Source organism: Lethenteron reissneri, chromosome 35, assembly GCF_015708825.2.
Source record: "Lethenteron reissneri isolate LAM-NWPU_2019-01 chromosome 35, ASM1570882v1, whole genome shotgun sequence".
Lineage (NCBI taxonomy): Eukaryota > Metazoa > Chordata > Hyperoartia > Petromyzontiformes > Petromyzontidae > Lethenteron > Lethenteron reissneri.
This window is the reverse complement of record NC_083813.1, coordinates 4,992,641-5,017,258: the sequence shown is the minus strand read 5'-3', so window position 1 is coordinate 5,017,258 and position 24,618 is coordinate 4,992,641. Positions and strand designations below refer to the sequence as shown.

General features: G+C 45.4%; 1 protein-coding gene across 1 annotated transcript in view; it reads right to left on the bottom strand.

The window, feature by feature from the left end:
- Nucleotides 1-3,361: 3,361 nt before the first annotated feature.
- LOC133350838 (sodium/hydrogen exchanger 3-like) overlaps nucleotides 3,362-24,618 on the bottom strand; it is a 142,196-nt gene continuing 120,939 nt past the window's right edge. Inside the window, 7 exon segments of the mRNA XM_061565611.1 lie at nucleotides 3,362-5,982; nucleotides 5,984-6,027; nucleotides 13,106-13,195; nucleotides 16,711-16,786; nucleotides 18,926-19,084; nucleotides 20,235-20,364; nucleotides 21,264-21,379. Of these exon segments, the coding sequence (XP_061421595.1) occupies nucleotides 5,524-5,982; nucleotides 5,984-6,027; nucleotides 13,106-13,195; nucleotides 16,711-16,786; nucleotides 18,926-19,084; nucleotides 20,235-20,364; nucleotides 21,264-21,379 (1,074 nt within the window). The 3' untranslated portion in view covers nucleotides 3,362-5,523.

Sequence of the window (24,618 nt, the reverse complement as noted above, 5' to 3'; positions counted from 1 at the left end):
GGAGAGAAGAAGAGACATAGAAAGCAGTACTGTGAGTACTGTGAAGACACTTTCAGTGACTTTTTGATTTTTGGTGTGCTTTTTATTACATACAGTACTGTACTGTACTACTGTACTGTACAATACTGTACTTACTGTATTGTACAGTTCACCCGTTTGAGTGCTTACTGTCTCCCACCCGCCTCCCACCTGCCTTCCTCCATGCCAGAAGTCATCTCAAGCAAGGTTAGTGTTCTCTCTTTATACATTACTATACTGTACAGTACTACGGTAATGTGTATTGTCATTTGTTTCATATTTTTGTGCTTCAAAAACCAAAAAAGAAAGGTCAGAACGGATTAACCGGATTTACATTGAACCCTATGGGAAAATGTGCCTCGGTTCACGACCAATTCGGTTCACGAGCAGTCAGTTCACGAATTAAGTTTGTGAACCGAGGTATCACTGTACAAAAATATATTTGTGGAATTGTCTGTTAACATAATGTTGCTGACAGCAGTCCGATCTGTCAGTCAAGACCACGCGGTCATATACTTGACCTGCCAGTCCGTTGCCATAAGACCCAACCACAAGAGACCACTCTATGAGTCTAAAGAAAGCTCTGATCAGAGATCGCTGTCAGTACGTTGTTCCAAACGCCTTTCGAATAATGTTCTGATGGCAAGAGATATAAATAAAGGCAACTCCAGCTGTGTTAACATATTACTGTATTCTACAATTGCTGCCAATTACGCATTTTCAGGGAGAAAGCTTGTTAGTTTATAATTGGAAATGCAGAGTGAATTGGAACAAAGAGTAGCTCCGAATATGTAAAATTAACGTACAGGCTGGGTAGAATGTAAAAGGATGCGTGGGTTGAATGAGCTTTCCAAACAAGCGGAGACTACACATCACCCATTTCACAAGTAATTGCAGGTCCAAGTAGCGCAATAATAGATTTAAAACCCGATAGAGAAATTAGAGATGCTGCTCTCTCTCTCTCTCTGTATATAATGAGTGGTCCATAGTTGTTGCTAAGAGTTCCAACTGCCAGAACAGCTTCAACATGTGCACTAGAATGTACTTACCACGTGGGTTTTCGCCTGCCAATATCACGATTTATACTTGATTTCTGGGTTAGGCCAGGGTCGGTTTCTTCATTAGAGCGATTGGGCGACGCACCACCAATGTCATTCAACCACAGAGTTTCGCGAGCCGTTACTGTGCCTCTGGATATAGTCCAATCAGCGTCATGTCACGTTCTGTGGAGTACCGCCTCTTTTTGGGCGATTTCACTCCGGCTGAGAATCGCCCAGAGTGTTCCCATAGACTTACATTCAAAGATGTTTTTTTTCGAACGGCGGGCGCTGCAATGCATTCTCTATGGCTTCCGGGAGGGCTCGCACTAACGTGCTTACGTCATCATACGTAAGCACGTTTCATCCAACAATATTATTTGTCGCCACCTAGTGGAATCTTTAATAAAAGAAACTGAGTGGATTGTATTAATAGTGAGTATAGAAACAAACAAGATGTATTGTAAGAGTCACTTTATTTTTCATTAATATTAAAGAAGTGAAGTTGCCTTTACATGCTTAAGCTGTTAATTTATCTATTGCATGGGTGGACCTTATCCTTATCAATCATCCAGACATTTGCCCCCCCTGAGAGATTTTGCAGGAGCCGCCACTGGGTTAGGCCACAGGTTATTCTATGGACAATTTATTTTCCGCATTACCATCTAACACGAGACGTGCCCAAATAAATGTTTCTTTGTTTTTAAAGAGCATTTAACGCGCCAGCTATTATTGTTTCCGCTCACCGGTAAGTTGAAGAACTGCTCACATAATTTATTAATGCGCTTGAGATTCTTTGTCAACCTTGCCGGGTGAGCTGAAAGCAACCGACGCGTTGTTAATCGCTTGTTACGCGGCTACGTTTGGGTAGTGGAGGGTAACGCAACAAAGATTTGGCCAGATCATTTACGTTGTCTCACCCAAAGTGCTGTATCGGGTTTAGGGTGCCTTTCAAAGTTTAAGAGCATTTCACTATTCTGAGAGCATAACCCACCCACAGCGAGGCGAATTTAAAAATACGTCACTCATAACCGTGACCCAGATGTGTTTTGTTGAGTCAGCAAGCTGACAAAAAAACTTCTTTGTAAACCTATTTTGCCAATGCTCATCTTGCAAAAACAAGTAATTTTTCACACACGCAAAAAAATACTTGTATAATACAGGGGGACCCTCAATATATGAACCTTATGGCGGGACTCCGGGGTCCCATATGCCCCCGGCTCTTGCATAAACTGCGTTGCGACGTCATTTCATGTCTGTTGAAGGCGAACGATACGGCGATCTATTCCTCTCGACGAGCTCTACACGATGCGCTAATCAAAGTTGTGTTTCTTCTGCGCATTCGTCCTCGCGCTGCGCTTGGACGACATCAGAATGATCCGCGCCAGGTAGAAGGTCGCGGAGTTTATGTGCGCGGTGGGACGGAGTCGCCAAAATAAATAAATTCATTAAGATTTTGACTTTTATTCGGGACCCTGGGGTCCCGCCATGAGGTTCATATCACGCAGAAAAAAAAACAAATATCTAATCAGCGAACTGCGTGGTTGTAATATTTGCCAAAATTATATATTCCTTTTTTACTCAAAAGCTTGAGTGATTTTCAAAAGCACTTAACAGAAAAATTCCAAACAATCGCTACCGAAGTGAGGCTGAACCCCTTGGCCTTTCTCAAATCTCGATGTGATGTGCATCACCGACGCATTGGCACAAATTTGGATGTATAGAGGGAAGAGACTCGCATGATAACGCTTATACTGCTGCCCAGTGCGTGTGTGTGTGTGGTTTTAATGACCTTAGCCCTCCAACAACAACGGAGGGCAGAGGAGCGACGCTCACAACAACGAGCGGAGCGCCGGGTAGCTAAAGCACAGGTGGTGCATCAGCCAGTCGTCTCAGTCAGTCGACCTGTGGCACCTGGGTCTGCCCCATGGCCTCCTGCAAGCGGGCGTTCGACACTTCACGTGGCCTCAAGGTGCACCTAGCCTGGCACAAGTGTCGTGGTGACGCCACGGCCACTTAGTGGCGAATTGCGGTTGTTGTTGTTAATGACCTTAACGGTCGTCATTGATCTCTCTCAGTTGGCATGACGGGCACCAAATGAATGAAAGAATGACCTATCTCAAACTGCTGCCTAACTGTAATGCTGTAATAGTGGACATGATAGATGTACAGACATCCTGTCCGAGTGCTGTCGACTTTTCACCTTGTGAGTGCCGTACAGCCTCGCAGCATGACGCGTCGTCGTCATCGTCGTTTTTTCTTTCTTCTTTTTTCAACGGAGCCGGGAATGGATGATGGGGACGAGCGGTCATTAGACATTAGCAAGTCTGGCAGTGGCTTTCTCGTTTCTGGCACGACCACAACACCAGCAGACGTTGCGTTTGCCATTCACTTTATTTTACGTCTGTCAGCAACCTCCCACTTGGCCCGACAATTCCGTTACAACGATTTTCACAACCACGCCGAGGTTTAATTCTAAATGATAACGTATTGCGGTATAGAGCTGCAATGTGTGTGTGTGTGGTGCCATGTTGCATGTGCTCGTGTTTAGGTAGCGGCTAGCTCTTTGTTTTGAAATTGACTCACAATTGATTGAGATAAATGTTGTTGTTTCTTGGCCAGAAACAAAACCCGAGGTTTTAGTTTCACATATGCTCTTACCCGCACCGCCGAATTAGCACGGATGGCTACGGGCCGTGCGAAAAAAGTTCAACATCCTTACCCAGTCAGCTACAACCATCGAGTTCTGTAAGATATTGCTTAACGATTCTGGCAAATCGCCCGATGATGCTGGATGTAATTACCAGCGAAACGTCGTACTCAAATTGTAAGTGTTGTGGATTTACTCTCCAACACACCGGTGGGCTGAAGTAGTAACTAATTGGCGCGTTTTGTTTATGCAACAAACCTTGCTGGCCGTGTCGGGTGGTGGAGGGTTACGACACATTTATACTTACGCGATCTAACCCAAAAACCTTTATTATGAAAAAAAAAGTTTTACGCACAGCGAATGCGTGCAATAAGATATTTCAGAACGCTGTGGCAGGCTGGATGCCAATGTACGTCGCTTAGTTTGTTTTGTCTGCCAATTGATGAATGTCGAAGAAAAAAAACCCAAAAGGGCTTTTAATAAAATACAGATTTACCATCGCGGAGTTTCACAATGTGTGCGTTTACCAAAGCCACAAATTAAAAACCTTGAGAGCGTGTTGAACGAGTCACCGGATAAATCTTGACGTAAAGCTTTCGTGACGACAGGAATTCATATTCTTTGGGTCTTTCGGTAAAGTCACGTAGATAGGTTCCAAGAAAAAAAATAACAAAAAAACTACGACGTTTCGATCGCAACGAAAGCGGTCGTCATTTTTTTGATTTCTGTTATTTTATTTGAACCAATCTACGTGACTTTACCGAAAGACCCAAAGAATATGAGTCACCGGATATCAACGGACCATTCCCGCAGTTAACATCCGAACCTCCAACATCACACGGCGCATTCTACAAACGACAATTGCCGAGTGAGCAGTTCACGATCTGACACTATTGTAACGAGTCACATTGTAAGTGTATTGCTAAGGCACTATGTTAAGAGAACCGACAGGGGGCCAGGAATTTATCGTAAAGCAAATACAATGTACATTCAAAGGTGATACATTGTGCACGGTACTGTCTAAACGTAAATGTTAACCTTACCTCTAGTTACTTTTAAAGTAATAGTCGAAAAAGCATCATGTAATAACCATATTGGCTGAAACCTTTTCAAAATATGTTTTCTTTAAAACACATATATACATTATGAGCATTCAGAATATATAGCATACAGATGCAAAACATATGCTGTGTTCATGTTTACTGCATTCATATAAACACACGCATATGTGTGTGTTTATTATGTGTGTGCGTGTATTATAAATAAAGAGGGCAGCAGACTATACTATAAGCCTCGTGACCTGAGTTTGACTCCCGGCCACGGTTAACATCAGTGGTGAGTGAAATGTATATGTACTGCTCCTGTCCTCCCATCATCACCAAACCAGCGTGGCGAAGTATGATCAGACAACCTCAATGACTAAAATGGCACGGGGAGATTTGATCCAGGAGCAGAGAGAGCGATGTACGTTATTATTAGTATTACTACAATCTTGATTTGAATATAAATGTGTCGTAAGTATTACTACAGTGACAAAGTAATTTTGCATACATATATTGACAGATTCGAATGCAACCCAACACATTAATTATCATTGTGCTCCTGCAATTAATAACTCAGTCTGCAAACTCTGCTAGATGTCAATAATAAAACCAACAAAACTCGACTGCACGGCACTTTCAATCCACCCCTCTTCTACACGACGTTGCCCATTAACCAAAATCGCCGCAGACGTGAAACCGCAAACACGCTGCCTGCGCCCGACTCCCGCGGGGAGCCCACGGGCGCCAGCGTCTCCCGTCGGCTCCGCGGCGTCGATCACAGCACCGTCTCGTGCTCACCGCTGGCCTTGTCCGCCGGCGCCGCGGCCGGCACCACCGGGAGGGCCCCCCCCCGTCGTGTCCTCGGCGAGCGGCGGCAGCGCCACTGGTGCGCGCCCGCCGCTCGCTGCGCCTGGCAGCCCTCCGGCGCCATCAGCGGCTGCCGCTCCTGCCGCTCCACGGCGCCGTCGCCCTCCTCGTCCTCGGGGTCGCCGTCGGGACGCGCCGGCACCGCCCGTGGGTCTGGGCGAGGGCCGACGGCTAGCGGCGGCGGCGGCGGCGGCTTGGCGCCGTTGAGGCTCTCGATGGAGGACGAGAAGCTCTGATGCCAGGTGGGCACCGTCTTGCCGGCGCTCTCCGACACCACGGCGGCCACGGCGGCTTCGGCCGTCGGCGAGAGCTGCCCGTGAGGGGCCGGCGCTCGCCAGGGCGGCTCCCGCTCGAACAGCGTCGGCGGAAGAGGGCGGCTGCTCCCGGGGGCTGCTGGCCATCGGCACCGAACCTGGGCAGGGTGCATCGTGCCGACGTGGTGAGTCGCGTGGGTCGAGGCACGGCCACGTCGCAATGCCCGAGCGTGTGACTACCGCCACGGCGTCCGAGTGCGCCTCGCGCTGCGCGGGGGCAGCTGGAACTGGAGGTGCCCTCGGCTAGACTGGAGCATGACATCGGAATGGTTGAGATAAGACTTGGAAAACTGAGCATTTTGATTTCCTGTGGCATTTAAGCAAGCATCCTATAGACGCTTATGTTTCAATACTTACTGTTATCGAGAAAATATAACCGCACATAACTCTCTTGGTTGTCTTGATAAATGCACTGTGAAATCTGCCCTGAGAATCTTAGTATTTTCTCGCGCATTATTCTTATGGAAATCTGCCAAAAATTATGCAAGCAGCCACTTTGTTTTGACTTTTTGTAAAAAAAAAACTATGGAAACTCATGCCTTGCATGAATACTACCACAGTAGTATTCAAATGGATTCGTAAATGCTAATTCAACGAAATAATAATACTATTTCAGCATCGTTAATATCATGACAATATTACGGCGCGGTATTTACACTTGAGAATTCTAATTCGCTAATACTTGGAAAAAGATTGGTTGGAGGTCTATTGCTCAGAAATTGTATCGTCGTCATAAGCCAAGATCACTGCTGGATGAAGGGCCTCCACATGCGTTGCCATCCCTCAGTCCTGCAATGGAAGCCATAATCCATCTCTCTCCCACACATGAACTAATCTCACGACTCCATCTCTGATGCATTTACAGTGAGTGAAAAAAATATTTGATCCCCTGCTGATTTTGTACGTTTGCCCACTGACAAATGGTAGGTTTATTTATACTGGTAGGTTTATTTATACAATAATGGTAGGTTTATTTATACAGTGAGAGACAGAATAACAACAACAAAAATCCAGAAAAACGCAGGTCAAAAATGCTATAAATTGATTTGCATTTTAATGAGGGAAATAAGTATTTGACCCCCTCTCAATCAGAAAGATTTCTGGCTCCCAGGTGTCTTTTATACAGGTAACAAGCTGAGATTGGGAACACTCCCTTTAAGAATGTGCTCCTAATTTCAGCTCGTTGCCTGTATAAAAGACACCTGTTCACAGAAGCAATCAATCAGATTCCAAACTCTCCACCATGGCCAAGACCAAAGAGCTCTCCAAGGATGTCAGGGACAAGATTGTAGACCTACACAAGGCTGGAATTGGGCTACAAGACCATCGCCAAGCAGCTTGGTGAGAAGGTGACAACAGTTGGTGCGATTATTCGCAAATGGAAGAAACACAAAAGAATTGTCATTCTCCCTCGGCCTGGGGCTCCATACAAGATCTCACCTCGTGGAGTTGCAATAATCATGAGAACGGTGAGGAATCAGCCCAGAACTACACGGGAGGATCTTGTCAATGATCTCAAGGCAGCTGGGACCATAGTCACCAAGAAAACAGTTGGTAACACACTACGCCGTGAAGGACTGAAATCCTGCAGCGCCCGCAAGGTCCCCCTGCTCAAGAAAGCACATATACATGGCCGTCTGAAGTTTGCCAATGAACATCTGAATGATTCGGAGGACAACTGGGTGAAAGTGTTGTGGTCAGATGAGACCAAAATGGAGCTCTTTGGCATCAACTCAACTCGCCGTGTTTGGAGGAGGAGGAATGCTGCCTATGACCCTAAGAACACCATCACCACCGTCAAACATGGAGGTGGAAACATTATGCTTTGGGGGTGTTTTCCTGCTAAGGAGACACGACAACTTCATCGCATCAAAGGGACGATGGACGGAGCCATGTACCATCAAATCTTGGGTGAGAACCTCCTTCCCTCGGCCAGGGCATTGAAAATGGGTCGTGGATGGGTATTCCAGCATGACAATGACTCAAAACACACGGCCAAGGCAACAAAGGAGTGGCTCAAGAAGAAGCACATTAAGCTCCTGGAGTGGCCTAGCCAGTCTCCAGACCTTAATTCCATAAAAAAATCTGTGGAGGGAGCTGAAGGTTCGAGTTGCCAAACGTCAGCCTCGAAACCTTAATGACTTGGAGAAGATCTGCAAAGAGGAGTGGGACAAAATCCCTCCTGAGATGTGTGCAAACCTGGTGGCCAACTACAAAAAACGTCTGACCTCTGTAATTGCCAACAAGGGTTCTGCCACCAAGTACTAAGTCATGTTTTGCAGAGGGGTCAAATACTTATTTCCCTCATTAAAATGCAAATCAATTTATAACATTTTTGACATGCGTTTTTCTGGATTTTTGTTGTTGTTATTCTGTCTCTCACTGTTCAAATAAACCTACCATTAAAATTATAGACTGATCATTTCTTTGTCAGTGGGCAAACGTACAAAATCAGCAGGGGATCAAATACTTTTTTCCCTCACTGTAGATTACGTTTTGCTAAAACATCGGCGTTATCCATTTGCAACATAATTCATGCAGAGCGTTGTACTGAAAATGTGAAATTGAATGTTTTCAAAAATGCCTTAACCTTTTGTTGTAAATGTCTTGAATGTTATAAGGCTGTCTCATACCCTTGCAAAAATGATTAGTGGATAGCTGCTTATAGCACACCTTCTTTTTTGTTTCCCTCTTTTTTGGCAGCAAATAAAAAAAAAATGACACGAAGCTGAATCTGAAAATAATCGGGGTCTGCTTCTACTGTTGAAACATTGCAAGGTTACAAAGATTGAAATTTCCTAAGTCCGTACGATTTCGTTGTTAATGGTTTGAAATGTTTCCTGTTCAGGGTTCACATGACACAGCCCAGTTAATATTTTTTTAAATAACAACTAGCAACCTATGTGTATCTTGAACATGACCGTCCATCCCTCCAGCCATCCAGCGAAAGCTTTTCTTAATATAGCAGCCTGCACATCCGTTGGACGTGACCGTCTGACAGTCCGTCCCGTCCGTCCCGCCCACATGGCCAGCCAGGCAGCCAGGTATGAAGCCAGCCAGCAAAACTTGTTTTCTAAAATAGTATGATAACCCTATGTATGAAAAGCCTTTCATAAAGAATCTCAAAATGCTGCAGAAGACACAATAAAAACGAAGACATTGTTAAATATAAAAAATGAACACTAAAATCCATTTGATTAATTAGAGATAAGTTGAATAAACGGAAGTGTGTAGATACGATTTAAGATGAGGTCTTGAAATGTCCACAGACACACAGATCCTGATATCCCATTTACAGCAGTTGGCCAATCTGCTGCCAGAGGAAGACCTCCTCCCACGTGGTGATTGTTGGGTTATGGGTCGTTGTTTGACCATACTTCATCACGTTGGTCACTGCGGGTTGGTGAAGTGGAGGGCATGCTAAGTACCACTTCAGACATCAGGCACCACCCGATGGCACTGGTGTTAGCCGTGGCAGGGAATCACACTTAATGTTTCCTGGCTCATGTAGCGGTGCATTAACCACATTGCCACCATTCCAATGGCAGTAATATTTACGTGAATTATAACTGAAACAAAAACATACACATTAGGTAATGACACATTATGGATGTGCAAATGTCATGCTTTGCACTATAAAATTCCACTTATTAACGTGGAAACACAGCCATCAATTTGATTACATAATGACAGCATAAGATACACTTCCGTAATATTGCCTTTAAAGAAACAAATATATTTAACAAAAATATCGAGTAATGGTCCTCCTTCATAGCCATGTGCTATGAAAAAAATCCACTGCCCAAAAAGTCGCCAATAATACAGTTATTTATTTTAATGCAGTGCCCTTTACGGACGTATTCAGTTTGTTTCGTTAACTGTGCTTGTGCAATAATGCCACCGCTAAAACTATACATTGTTATCTCGTTGTCTCGATACTGGCATTGTTCAAAGCTGGAAAGGGGCATGGCTCTCCATGCAATTGTTCACCTCCTAACAAAACAAATTAGGCTCTGCACTTACGCAGTCTCTCACACACACTGCATTCTCAATGTGTTTAATGGGAGGGATCGCCCGACAGATACATTAGGCGGCTGCGGATGATCGTAAATTTAACTGCCATTCCACATAGCTTTAGCCTCTATACAAACGCATTAATTTAAACTGTCTTGGCCGTTACCGTGCTGCGTCCAGCGTGTTTGCAATAACGGCACACATATAGCCAGAGGCACCCTGGTTCAAGGAATGAAATTATGGCCCTCCTTGCCAAAATTACCCCCCCAACCAAACTCCCACTTCATCGACTGGCACCTGCGCCACTCCGGCCTGTGCCGCCGGTGGAGTTGCACCGCCTGCACACCCCCACGAGCCCCATCGCTGCATGTAGTGTGTCTAGTAATAGGTTTTTACCCTTTCAACTGGTACAAAAACTGGCACCTTTATACAAGGCATCATGTTTGCAATAACCACAACACAAGCAGTCAAAATGCAAACAAAAAGAAATAAACAACTCTGATGATGATAATGATATGCACTGTCCTTGAAGTTGATTGGTCCACACCCGAGACAGCTTTTCTTAGAGCCTAGTCTCCATTGGTGTTGGACCAGATGACGCCAAAAGGCGTACAACTCAAAGACAGCGCACGATCAGAGTATTGAGAGCTCGGGGTAAGCATTTATACTATGAGACCTCCTTTACCAGTGGCAAAATATAGTAATAGGTTTTGCCACTGGTAAAGGAGGTCTCATAGTATAAATGCAGTGTGTCTGTTCGTAGGTTTGGTCATCTCGCCCTCGCTGCCGCAGAAACGCCACTTGCGTGCATCCGAGCTCCATATTTGCAAAGCCCCCTTTTCAATCAACGGCATGGGTGATGTACGACTGTGAGCAGGTGCTTAAAGCCCTCGTGGCATTGGCGCAAAATTGCCTGCTCGAGCAAAGCATGGCGGGACCATTATGGGCTGCAACCATTGGGATATTACTGAGGACGACTGGCTTTCTTCAATCACATCAGCCCGCAGAAGGTGAGTCTTATTACGCTATTTACCAGATGTCCTTAATGTTAGCAAAGCTGTCACCTTGTCCGTTTACGGTGATTGTGAGATGAGGTGGTGAGAAAGAGCACCCATTTTAATGTAATGTCCAGATTTGTATCAATCCGCTGCGGGATGAAGGCCCTCTCCCCATGCCATCTGAGTCATGGAGTTTGTTTGACCATACTTGTCACAGATCTTAGCCACAGCCAGGAACTGAACTATAAAAGATTTTAATCTACCTGATGAGGCCCACTGAGTTATATATCCTGGCCACAAATGATAGCCCAACAAAGTGGCTTATCATGCGCACATTTATAGCAGCCAACTAACTCTAAAAGCATGTTTCTAAACATTCTAAGTCACCGCGCATTCTGCTAAGCACTGCGCCAACGCCGCAACCTGAGAATGAATTAAAGCTGCATTATTTCTAGATTTGAAGCTTTCGTGACTGCAAGGATTCATATTCTTAGGTTTTTTCGGTAAAGTCACGTAGGTAAAACATTAAAATTAATAAAAATAAAATAAAAATCACGACGTTTCGGAGGCAACACAAGCTTCTGTCTTCAGGTGGAACCGTCACAGCCACTGACAGCTGTATCAAGTAAATGAGGCTGTCGTGGCTGTGACGGTTCCACCTGAAGACGGAAGCTTGTGTTGCCTCCGAAACGTCGTGATTTATATTTTATTTTACTTTGATTAATTTTAATGTTTTACCTACGTGACTTTACCGAAAAAACCTAAGAATAAGCTGCATTATTGGTTTAACGGAAAAGCCCCTGAGTTCTGTTTGTAGTGGGGTTCTGGATATTGATGCAGCGTGCCACGCACAGACTTTGTGTAATACAATGGGCTGCAGTGCGATCATACAGCAAGGTTCGGGCAGGTTATTGAAGAGGAAGAAACGAGTGGTGGTTTGGTAGCTACGATTTTTGGTGGTGGTGGCGGGGTGGGGCAGGGTGGTGGTAAGGGAGAGGGGGTGGAGGAGTGGGCGAGGATAGCACCCTGCCTCGGGCGCCAAACCCAGTGAACATGCAACGACGGGGCCAACGCTGGCATGTGATTGGAACTATTGGACCAACGATTGCCCCAACGTTCCAGGTTTGCCGGGTGAATGTCTCACTGTGGCTCTGATGGGCAGCGGCTTAAATGAAACATATTGGTGGTTCAATCCACAGGCGTACATTTTAAACAACGGCCTTTCGAAGTTAATGTTCACATTTTTATGACATGATGAATTGCATAAGTGGGGCGGTATTTACTTGGGAAGTATATTACTTACCGTACACGGGGACACCGAAGCATATTTCGAGGTAATGAGACGCTTTAGGGATTTTTCAAGCCCTTTTAATTTTAAAGTGTTTTTATTGCCCCCTGCTGTATCGGCAATCATATTCATAAAACCATTGTTTCCCCCCCACCCGGGGAACTTACATTTTATGCAAATAATTAAAACACAAATAAAATACAAAATGCGCAAAAATTACACCGATAATAAAATTCGAATGCACCTGCTTTCAGTTAATACGCAAGCACAGTGGAGAAATTGCATTGATTCTACATCTTCTTTGCAAAATCGTTCACACGTTTTTGTTTACCTACTCGGTTACAAAAAATACTAATGTTGATCTTCATTTGAATAAAAACAAAATACATTCTTAATAAAAAGGCAGCCAAAGAATGGGACGATTACATGAGCTCGGATGCAGGTGCTCGGTGGGATTATTACATCGTAAGATTGTGGCGATGGCTTGGGGAGGCCTGCATCCAGCAGTGGATTGACCATGACTGATGATGATTTTGAGGACGTGTGAGAGCCATCTCACAAATATGTCACAGTGAACAAATTACTTGCTGATACTGCATGGGCAGTGGTACACCAGCGCAAATAACAAATGAACACTCAATGCATTCATCAATAACACTGGCCTTTAAAAAATATATATAATAATAATAGACGTTTTGGCCAATAGCCCTCTTCACAGCACACAGGCCAGAGATGTAGAGAAAAAAAAGGGACAATTGCCTGACACATCGCCTATGATACACTTTGATATTTTTTAAGGTCACGGTTTTACATGTTCAGTTTTGTTGTCGTCGTTCTGTCACAGCGAAACAGCGGCAGTGTCAAGAGTGGACGCACCGTTTTTGATGTCCTTCAGGATTTGGTGGCACCCTTTGGCCACGAACGTGATCCCTTCATCTTCGTCAGAGTCCTCTTCTGAGTCCACTGCTACAGAGAGCGATTATGCATTAGGTCCTCACACACACCCCGCTGTTCATTCTCGTTGCAACACGGGGGGGGGGGGGGGTGATGGCAAAGGTGTTACTGTTTCAGGATAAAACGACTTCACGTGAATTGGCAGCAACTTTCCCCAGTGTTAGACCTTCACGGGCCATCTGACAAAACAAGGGGAGTAACTCTAATTTTTTAACCTGCACATAAAATGATGAAAATTAAATGGGGCACTGGTGTCAAATCGTCGAAAAATTGCCACGATTTGGCGCCACGAACCCTTTGCTTGAGCACACCATCGTGTTGTTGGGAAAACCACACGATCGACTGGTTTTTATTTTTGGCTTTGCAATCATATATTATATAGTGATTTGGTGGGGAAAAAATAAACAAACGTTATCTATCAAGTAGATTAATTTTCACAATGCAACGAAAATAAAGAATGCTGTGCCAAGCTTCACAGCCATTCAGTCAAATTGCGTTTCCTAGTTTTGTTTTCGTATTGCCAGCCCAAAATTATCTTAATAATAGGGTTTTTAGCCTTTTTTTCTGGTGACAAAACTGAAACCTTTTGCAAGGAATCATGTCTGCATTAACCACAAAATGCAAACCAAAAACAACACTGATCATTTATGCATTGTCCTTGAAACTGATTAGTCCACACCAGAGACAGCTTTCCTGAGAGCCTAGTCTCATACGGTGTTCGACCAAATGACGCCAAAAGGCGCACAGTTCAAAGACAACGCACTATCAGAGTAATGAGGGCTCGGGGTAAGCATCTACAAGGGGAAAACCCTATAATTATATTTTGGTACTGACAAAAGGAGGCCTCATGACGAAATTATCTTACTAAGCTGCTGTTGTCTGCAGTTACGGTTAACTAAGTCTTTCATTCAAAAGATACAAATTGATTTCTGAGGGTGTTCGCTCCTGCTACAAAAATAAATAAAACTGAAATGAAAGACATCAGCACCTCGTTGCACCAAAACGTGGAAATTCGCGACGTAAAAGTATCGGATATCAAAGGCAGAAAAGTTAAAAATCCAGAGCAAAAGTAGATGTTGTTATGCAAAGTAAACACAAAAACGTAATAAAAGTGTGGTGGTATCACTCGCGCCATGCAAGGTCCCCAAAATGGACCAAAATAACCCCACCGGTCTCCCTTATTCACAGCGTTCAGAGCCATCGCACCTGTCCCTTCCGGCTCCCAGAGCTAACCGTACACCTCTCATGTTTTCCAAGGCCGCTCTTTGGAAAGGCCATAAATTAGGAGCCAATATGTGAGAACGGCTCACGGGGAAAAAACATTTTTTTTGCAAAAAAGAGCACCGCCGTGAAAGGCATGGCCGCAGAAGAACAAAAAAAATGGTCAAGGCGCAGGCCCTGCAATTGCTTGCTCTGGCCACTGCCGGCAGAATGACTTTTCACTCAAAGGAAGTTCTAGATAGACCCACCTCTAGGGCATCTGGTCTACTCTTCCATTCCGGACAGATGCCGTGGAAGAAGTGGGAAAACAACGACCTCTTAGCCCACCCGCATACGCGACCTGCCGATGGACTAACTGCACTGCTAAAACTACCTGCTCGGGCAGCAACATTTTAAATCTTCAGAACCTGAATGTTTCTAAAAGTATACGTGCGTAGTTGTGTTTATGTTCTACAGCCGTAAATTTTAAATGTGTTGTTAAAATGGCCCCCAAGAGGACACTTTGCTACAGCAAATACATATTAACGAAATTAGAGGTAAGTAAACATCAACCCTGACTAAAATAATATCGTTTCATGCAACAATATTAATATTGTTTCAATCGTAAAAATAATCAACATTAATGTTGCTTCACTCACCACACATGAATACTTACGAAGCAAATAGCAATGAATTAGTGTCCACCTTACATACGCATGGCAAATTCTACACACATTCTCCCACTGCATTTCTTATTTTTCTAAATATCTACGTATGCATTGCAGCCTATTTGCTTCTTCCTTCGTTGTACATGGATGCAATATACACGGCGCACACGTGTGCGCCAATTTAGAGAGAGAGAGTTTATAATTTTGTCCTCGCTTCTGCTCATCTTGTCTCGATCCAATGAAGCAGTATATTGCGGTGTTTATTTTACGTGGCATGTGAATTAATGGTTGGTATAAAATGGTCACCGTTGGTGCACCTCCCTGACGCACATAGCCAAGCTTGCAGCATACATACAAATTGAACGTCCCATCTGCCATCGTCACCAAAATCAGAGCCTCCATTCCAGGCAGACTTCATTGAGCATCATCAGCCGTGATCCATCCACTGCTGGATGAAGCCCTCCCCCCCTTCCCTCTTTGCTGTCGCTATCCCACAATGACACACCGACGCCACAATCCATCTCACTTGTGCGCCTGAGCCAATCTCATCGCCGGCTCCGCGTGGGTCATCCTCTTGGAAGTGATTTTCCTCTTTTAGCTGCCATTTTCATCAGCAATATTGTTTTGGTGCCCTCCCATCCAGAATAGCTATTCTGGTACCAAAAGCTCTCGAGATTCGTTGCCAAATTAAGGCAGTGTCTCATTGAAGAAGCCATTAAGAATACAGGCTAGAAAAATATCACACTTATTAAAACGCAATTTTAATTGCCCCATACACATACAAGGGCCGTCAAGATCCCTTGGAAATTAGGGGCTTAAAGAGAGTCACATTGTGTTAAATTAATTTACGACATACCTTTGGGCTTACTTTGAAACTCCTTGCATGATAATCATACATTCGGTATTATCTTAATGAGGGGTACTGTACTGAAACATGCTCATTAATGTTGACCTATGCATACTTTTTTGGTTAATATAATTTTCTCAAAAACATGCAATTCCCTCTCATTCAACGTTACTCCATTCCATACAGCGAGTGCATTTGTTTCAGGGGCTTGTGCCCCGCGTTGCAACGCCAGCAAAAATCGCATTGACAGTTGTTAATTGTTTCACGGGAAAGAAAAGCACACCGATTATCGTCATGAAAACGCCAGCTGTTAGCAATACATTCATAATGCCACCGCAAGCAATGCCACATGGCGTGCCTCAGCCTGGGTCTGTCTGCCATGCAATAAGACATGATGACAACCATATTCATATTTTGTTATAATTAAACGAATGCACGACATTTAATTGATGAAAAATCTACGTTGTCATGGTTATCTAGATAGAGAGGGAAAGATATTTACATGTTGCAAGTATGCTCCAAATGTATGATCTGAGCGATAACAACAGCATGCTTGCTCATCATACCACGCGGCCGTTAATGTACGCTTCACTGCACGGCGGTGCTCTTTGCTAATTCCCCGTACGGAATGAGTGGACAGCTGAAGGGACTTGAGACCAATCGTCATCGTGCAAACGCAGTGGCAAGTCTGTAGGACGATTACCTTGCCCAGCAGTCTAATCAATGGGGAACAAACGAGTGTCAACGAGCGAGCGAGCGTGCGTGCGTGCGTGCGTGCGTGGGTGGGTATGCATTTTGAATGCATCTCTGACCTGTGTCTATCCAACTGACTGAATGTTTCATCCTGGTAGATGGCGGCTTTCCATTGGCCACTCTGTCTCCCGCTTTCTATTTGAGTGAAAAGAAAATGAAAAAGAAAAAGAAAGAGGAAAACAGAACTGAGATGTCGTGGGCATCGAATCCTTAAAAAGAAATAAACACAGAAACAAAAAAAACACTTCCATGAGCACAATCGCAATCTTCACATCCCACTCTACAGTTTCGCCAAATCCTTACACAGATCCAATCTCGGAGCAAGACAAACCCAAGGTCAAAGTAAAGCGTTCACTGTGGTACTGTTGACGCTTCATCACGACGCCGATAGACCTGTTAAGGGGAGCCGGGTTATCAGATAGAAATGACACACTCAATCTAGCAGGGTAAATAGGATTCATGCACACATCATGCATAGATTGCCCCATTTGCAAGGAGTTATGCTTTTATTTATCAAGGGGGGGTCTTTGTCAACTGTATATGTGTGTGTGTATATATAGAGTAGATTCAATTTATGGATTCTTTGTCAAGACACATTTTTTGAATTCCACGCACACGACACCATGAATCTCCATTGACCATCTCCATCGCGGAAAGGGTGCACATTCTCATTAGGAGGCATTATGAAAGTGTCACAGCGCGACAAATTTTGAAAGAAAAATTCGTTTGTGATGATCCCCATATCCACATCAAATCATTGAATGGGGCCTTATTGCAATTCTGCATGCATCTTAAGGAGTCTTAAACTAAACAAAACTATTTTATTCTACCAGGTAGGGCCCACTGGGCTATGAAGCTTTTTTTTCAGGAGCGACCCAGCCACAAATGATAACTCAACGAAATGACTAATCATGTGGAAATGTATAGCAGCCATATATTCTAAACGCACGTTTCAAAAAATGTCCTTAACCTCAATAATCTTCCCGAGGTAAAACACATACAAGCCAATTAAATATTCTTAAACATGCCATTATCAACTGAAACACATCCAGATTATTGCTTGAAAATGACACACACTGTTAAATGGCTCTCTGAATATGCAGGCCTTAGTGAGCCTGTGTGTGACAAGCGAGCTTACTTAAATGAGTGCCGCATTACACACGTGTCAGCGCTTTACCAATACGCACGCTACACAATGAATTATTAAAATACATTTCTTCACCCGCGGGGAGAATGCAAAATAATTTTTTTATTGATTAATAGCAGACTTTTTTAGCACACGCTGAAATAAATACATCAACTTCTTTCCGACACATTTGGTTTCTCGTGCGAGCATTTACTAAGCGCCCGTACAAATGTTGCTCTGCATGTGGATTTCATTTGCGTAAAAACCATCATTTACCAGCACGAGCCATAACCTCTTGTACACAACTCATACATGCATTGCAACAAGCTCATTTTAGCATACATACTCTTTCTGCAAGCACTCCGAATGTCACGAACACACTAACACACCTTACGTACACACCGAAGGCAAAAGATCCCCGGTATAGCCTCAACAGACGGCAATTACTGCACCAACGGAAACCAACACGGCACACGAGGGTGGCCAACACCGCATCAAGTACTCGTTTTAGGCCGAGTAGACCTAGGGGAGGCCCCGGACTGGCTCAGATAATCGTCACTGGTTTTGGCCACGATCGGGATTCAAACTCAGGTCGCGGGTTAGAAGCGCAGGTTGCGGTAACCGCTACACGACTGCTCCCCACGTGCGTACGAAAACACGTACACACACTGACATGTGCAATAGCGATGGGGCATTGCGTGTGCATGGAGTATAACCGGGCCTTGTCGTTTGTGGAATGACAGTACCCCCCTACATCTGGCCGGAATTAGAGCATTTACGCAAAGTTGCGGCCACTCCGTGGAGACATCGCTCTCGTTGTACATTAACAAAAAGACTTATCATTTTTCCTGAAGACGACCGCTTGTGTTGAGATCGAAACGTCGTAGTTTTTTGTTATTTTCTTTGAACCCGTCTACGTGACTTTACCGAAAGACCCCAGAATATGAATATACTATTACTGGCGGCGGGGAACACGGAAACGCTCGACAGCTCTGCCCTTCTAAAATCTCCACCGTGCCAACTCGGCATCCCCCTGCAGACCGTGCCACTCACGCGTGCTACCAAAACCCGACAGGCGTTCACGTCACGTTCACCGTAATGGGTCACGGTGGATCCAGGAGAAATGTTGCGGTGAGGGCTAACGTCACCTTCTTGCAGCCCTTTGCCTTCGCCTTGCCCTGCACACAGTGTCGGCTGCTCGCAAAGGCGCTTAGGTGCTTGCGCACGGTCCTCTGGAATATCTCTGTCTCCTGCCGATCCTGCTCGCTCTGGCCGGCCAGCGTGTAGCGGCCGTACTTGTGCTTGTGCTGCGCCTCGCAGACGCACGCGCACACGCACGCCACGGTATGAACAGCACAACGCACGAGCGAGAAAAAGCCAGACGTTCAATGTCGCGGATACGGTGCATTTCGCCATCAGCATCTTCAGCAATGGTGTCAATCCATTGCTGGACGAAGGAGCCCCCACGGTGTCGTCATTCCTCACCATTCTGCGATGACTCAATCCATCTCACTCCTGCATCGGAGCAAATTTAATCGCTCCTATCTCCATGGCGCCAGTCCTCTCTAGCGTATTCTCCTCTGTGGTTGCGATGCCATCACTGATCTTGTCCATCAATCATCATCTGTTTTTAGTGATGCATCCTGCCAGGGCCCACTTAAAAAGTGATGCCGCATCTCTAATTCGTCTTTGTTCTCTGATCCATGTGTTGCACTTTCTGTCTCCCTGTGTAATTACAAGCATACATCTCTTTGTGCACTATCCAGATTTCAGCACAGGGTTGCATGGTGGGTTGCGAAGTGGGGATGGAGGCTGGACTGGCTTAGATATCCCTCGCCACTGATGTGAGCCATTGCTGAGAATCAAACTCAAGAAGGTGGGCTCCCGGCAGTGCAGTGGCGCCAACCACTATGTCAACACTTTCCCACCGATGTGAAAGCCACAGCATAAATGACTCGGATATATAATGCGTACTCTGAATTGAAAACTCATTTCGTTAGAACTGATTATTGGTGTTAAGTTTGTTGTCCTTCCCCCGCACCTCCTACGTAGAGTGCGAAAGATGTTCAACGTATGCACAATGCAACATTGCAAAAAAACAAAATTTATTAAAAGAAAGTACATTTTAAAATTCACACATTTCCGCACGCTGACCTGACGCATGGGCAAGACGACGCTCAATTCGCATTCACGACTCGTGGCGCCCACGGGCGGAGAGACGGGCGTCACGTCGCACACCGGGGCCCGAGAAACCTCCCTGGCGTGCGCGTGTTTTCAGCGGCCCTTTCTTTAACCCTTCGTCGAGCCTCGGCAATCTCTCAAACAGTGTCAGGAACTCAATAAGCAGGTGATCGGTGCGTTCCGCGGGAGGGGGGGGCGGGCCCATCGTGCGGCCGGCGAGGGGGCAGCCCCCCCCTTGGCACCCGTCGCCGAGCGATTACGCTGCCCGACCCCTACCCTGCGCGGCGGTCGATACAGGTTCTCCTGGAGCATGCGGTGAGTGACGATGTCCTCCCGGTCGCGCACACTCTTACGGCCGGCTTCCACCGCCTGCATGTCCAAGCACACGCAGCTGCTGTTCTCCCTCCTGCAGCGGCGCAAACCACACGCAGAACATCGACGGGCACGGTGATGGGCACGTGCTCTCTGTGCTGTTCGCCTTTTGGCGTCCTCTGGTCTCTGGTGTGGACCAATCAGTTTCAAAGACAATGCATATACTATCAGAGCATGTTTTATTTTTGCATGTTCACCACAAGTATATGTGGTTCATGCAGACATGATTCCTTGCAAAAAGGTTTCAGTTTGGTGTTTAAACATCTTAACACCTGTTTTATTGCCAGAAAGGGTAAAACCCATTCTCATATTTAGATAATGGCAAGAGACACCTCTGTCTGCACGACAGCGCACTGCCCGTTAATAGAGGCCTCTCGCTAGTGTTCGTGCGGATAGCACGGTGGGTCAGATGGAGTTAAACTCCGCATGGCATGCCGTGGCACAGCATGCAACGCCGTGTCCACATCCACGGACGAGCAGGGCAAGGTAATCCGGATCGGCAAATCGCAGTGCGAGGGTGAGTGTGCGTGTGTGTAGGAGGGCAGTCGGTAAGGATACACAGGTTAATCTAATTCTAATCTAATTCAAGCAGATTTTACGGTTTATTTAGCGATAACAATTAACGCAATAAATGACACATGACCCATTTATGCCACCCGTTTATTTCCAGGACTGTGAAAAATGTAGGTAATATTACCGACATAGAGTCTGACCTTAGGTTTAACCTAATGTAATCAAAATACATTGAATAATCATTTGCTCAAATTATGTTACGAAAAAAGTGAGCTCGTTAAATTACTCGGCTCTGCTACGGATATATCGAGTGCACATAAATTGGGCACACGCTCCCTGCTGAATGAATGACTCGATATGCAAATTAGTTTTCTTTTCAGGGCCAGGTGGAAGCTGTTGAGGTACAAGCGGTGGCATTACAGCATGTTGCTGATCGAAGCCTCGGGAGCCTGGAGCCGAGCCATGGAGAAGTTGACGCTGCTCATCTTATCCCCGCTCGGCGTGCGAATAAATGCCAAAGAGCCACTCCGCTCTCCCTGTACGCATCACACAGACAAAGACAGCCGCATATAGCACACGTTACATCACCTACACAAGATGAGCAAAGTGGTTTACACTGCATCCCACGATGTGCTTCTTAATGAGCGCATAAACTTTTGTTCGCGCTTTTTTGGATTTTGTTTATTTATTCATTTTGGGATCCTTTCTGTTTTACACGAGTCATGCTTCACGAGGTTTAACCGCATACAAACATATGCACGCAACCATGTGCACACGTGTGCATTCCGAACACAAAGACATAGATCCCCCATCCAGCCTTTTTAAGGGACTGTTGGGGAAAATGTCATGAGCACACACCTATGAAGGCCGGCTCGGCACACGAGTGGGCGGGTGGCCGACACGATAAACAGCCACCTTTGTCTCCCCAGTGCCGATGCTTAGATGCCTCACCAGGGCTAGCCCCAAACCAATTCACATATTTGCAACTATTATTGGTCGTGAGCGGGAATCGAACTCGGGTTCATAGCGCAATGCGCATAAACATTACACCACAGCATAGCAAAATACAAAGATCCCCCGTATAGCCTTCACATGCTGTTGGGGCAAGTGCTGTTAGCGAGCACCTATGAAGGCCGGCACGAGAGGGCTGAGTGGCCAGCAACATGCCTGGCCGCCTCCCAAGTGGCAATGTTCACGCGCCACACCAGGTACTCATTTGAGGCTGAGTCGACCTAGAGGAGGCCCAGGACCGGTGCAGATATTCGTCACTGGTGTAGGCCGTGAGCGAGAATCGAACTCGGGTCGCCGGGTTCGTAGCACAGCATGTTCACCGCTACACTACCGCTCCCCACACATCCGAATGCAACCGCAAAGACACACACACACACAGCTGTCAAGCACATAAGATCCTAATATCCGTAAGACCCTGTCTTATATGCCACGGTTGTTCAATCGCAGAGCAAAGCTTTCCTCCACCACAATAACCAATAACTGATAGTCAGGAACAATTTCTATGATTCCCCTGTTCATTCAATAAGTTTCCATTACCAGCCCAGAGGAGGCTTTGTTCAGGCGTGGCACGGTGCCCGCTTTCTTCTGTCTCGATTGTAGAATAAAATATATAATGCCAATTATTTTTAAATGCCAATTATTTTCTCAAGGAAGTCTCACCGAGTCTCGGAGATTTTTTTTCAACAAGGTCCTGCATTCGGGATAGTTGGCCAATTACTATAAAAGAGATTGTTTGGGATGTGTGAGGAAGTTCGAGCACTTGCGAGAAAACCCACAGATACGAGGATAAAAACCTCTCTCAAAGATCTGCACAGGCAGAGTTAATTCACCGCTGCATGGCCATCTAACTTGTGTCACCTTCTGACCACACCTCACAGCTCTCCTCACATTTAGGAATGTTATTATTATCATGCTCCGGCTCGGCTAAGGTCAAACATCCATCTGAAATGTTTTCCTTTTTCGAGAACTCATCAGTGACTGCAATCACACCGTCACTTTGTATTTATAGCCAAAGTATAAAAGGGCCCTATTTGAAATATATCCATCAACATTTGTTATTTTTATTTTATTTTACTTCACACGATCCACCAAAGCAGAAAATAATTATTTTTTTTAGTTTTGTAGTGAATGTGCTGAACTGCCTGGATGTGTCCATGGATGTAATTTGCCTGCAATGTTAGGCATCCCAAGGACCATATATATATACATACTAATGAGACCCAGATGAGTGAAACCCGATCCAGTGTTTTCCTTGCTTAAGCAAATGCTCCAGGAGAACATTGATTTTACAAGACTCATAGAGAACATGTTATCGTTAGTCGATGGAAAAAAATCACGTCAAATTTTGTTCAATAAACAAACCTTTTGATATATATTTGTAATTAATATAAATATATTTTTCTAGTCCTTTAGAGTTTTGGGCCATTGGAGCATGACAGTTCCCTTGACCAATATCTCCTTGCATTTCTCTCTCGACTTATTTCTGTCCTCCACTGCATCTCTCACCTCAGGTGTTTTTGACAGGCAAACAAAGATGGCTGCTATGTAACACCTTTGGTGAAATTTGGGCTACGTCTTTGTGGCAAATTCAAATGTTTTTTGTCTCACTGGGAAACAGCAGTGCAGTGGCCAACGAGAACCCAATATGACTTTTTGCTGCAATGGCCCCTTGAACTCTTCAACACATGTATGATGAAGAAACAGATGCCATCAATATGGAGGAAGGCAAGAGTCACAGCTCTGCCCAGACCCGGGAAAGACCATTCATCACCGAAAAGCTACAGAACGATCTCCCTCCTCAGCATCACTTACAAACTCTACGAACGCCTTATCCTGCGAAGAATTCACCTCTGGTGAATCTCACACTCATACGAGACCAAGCGGGCGTCAGACCCGGCCGATCCTGTGCAGGCCAACTACTAAACCTCACACAGTACATCGATGATGGTTACCAACAGAAGATGACCACAGGCGCCGCGTTTGTTGATCTGTCTGCTGCATATGACGCTGTTCAACACCGGCATCTTGATCCACAAGCTGTACCTCATAAGTGGCGACCGAGACCTTCGCCAGACCATGCGTAGCCTCCTAGAGAACAGACGCTTCAACGTGGAACTAAACGGGCAGAAACGTAGATGGTGTTCTCAAAAGAATGGCTTACCACAAGGCAGTGTGGCTCGTCCCACTTTTATTCAATATTTGCACCAACGATTAGCCACTGCCTGCTGAATGCCAGCGTTTCATCTATGCTGACGACCTCTGTATCACCACACAGCAGATGAATTTCGAGAACACAGAGAAGATCCTGGAGAGGGCACTGGATGCGCTGTCATGATAGTACCTAAATAATCATCTCAAACCCAACCCGAATAAAACCCAAATATGTGCCTTGCACCTGAGAAACTGGAATGCAGAGCGACACCTGAATGTCACCTGGGGAGACCAGAGCCTCGGACACCAGAGTCACCCAGTCTACCTCGGGTTAACACTGGATCGTATACTCAGCTACAAAAAGCACACTTTAAATACCAACGCCAAGCTCAACACACGAAACAACATTATGCGAAAGCTCGCAATTAAATGTGGGGAGCACATCCATCCAGTCTACGCGCCACTGCCTTAGCACTTCGTTTCTCCGTGGCTGAATATGTAAACATGTCGACATCCGCCCTAAACAGGCACGTGCAGAATCATATCAGGGTGCCTGAGAGCCACCCCTGTCCTGCTGCCTGTATGCAGCACTATCTGGCATAGCGCCCCCTAA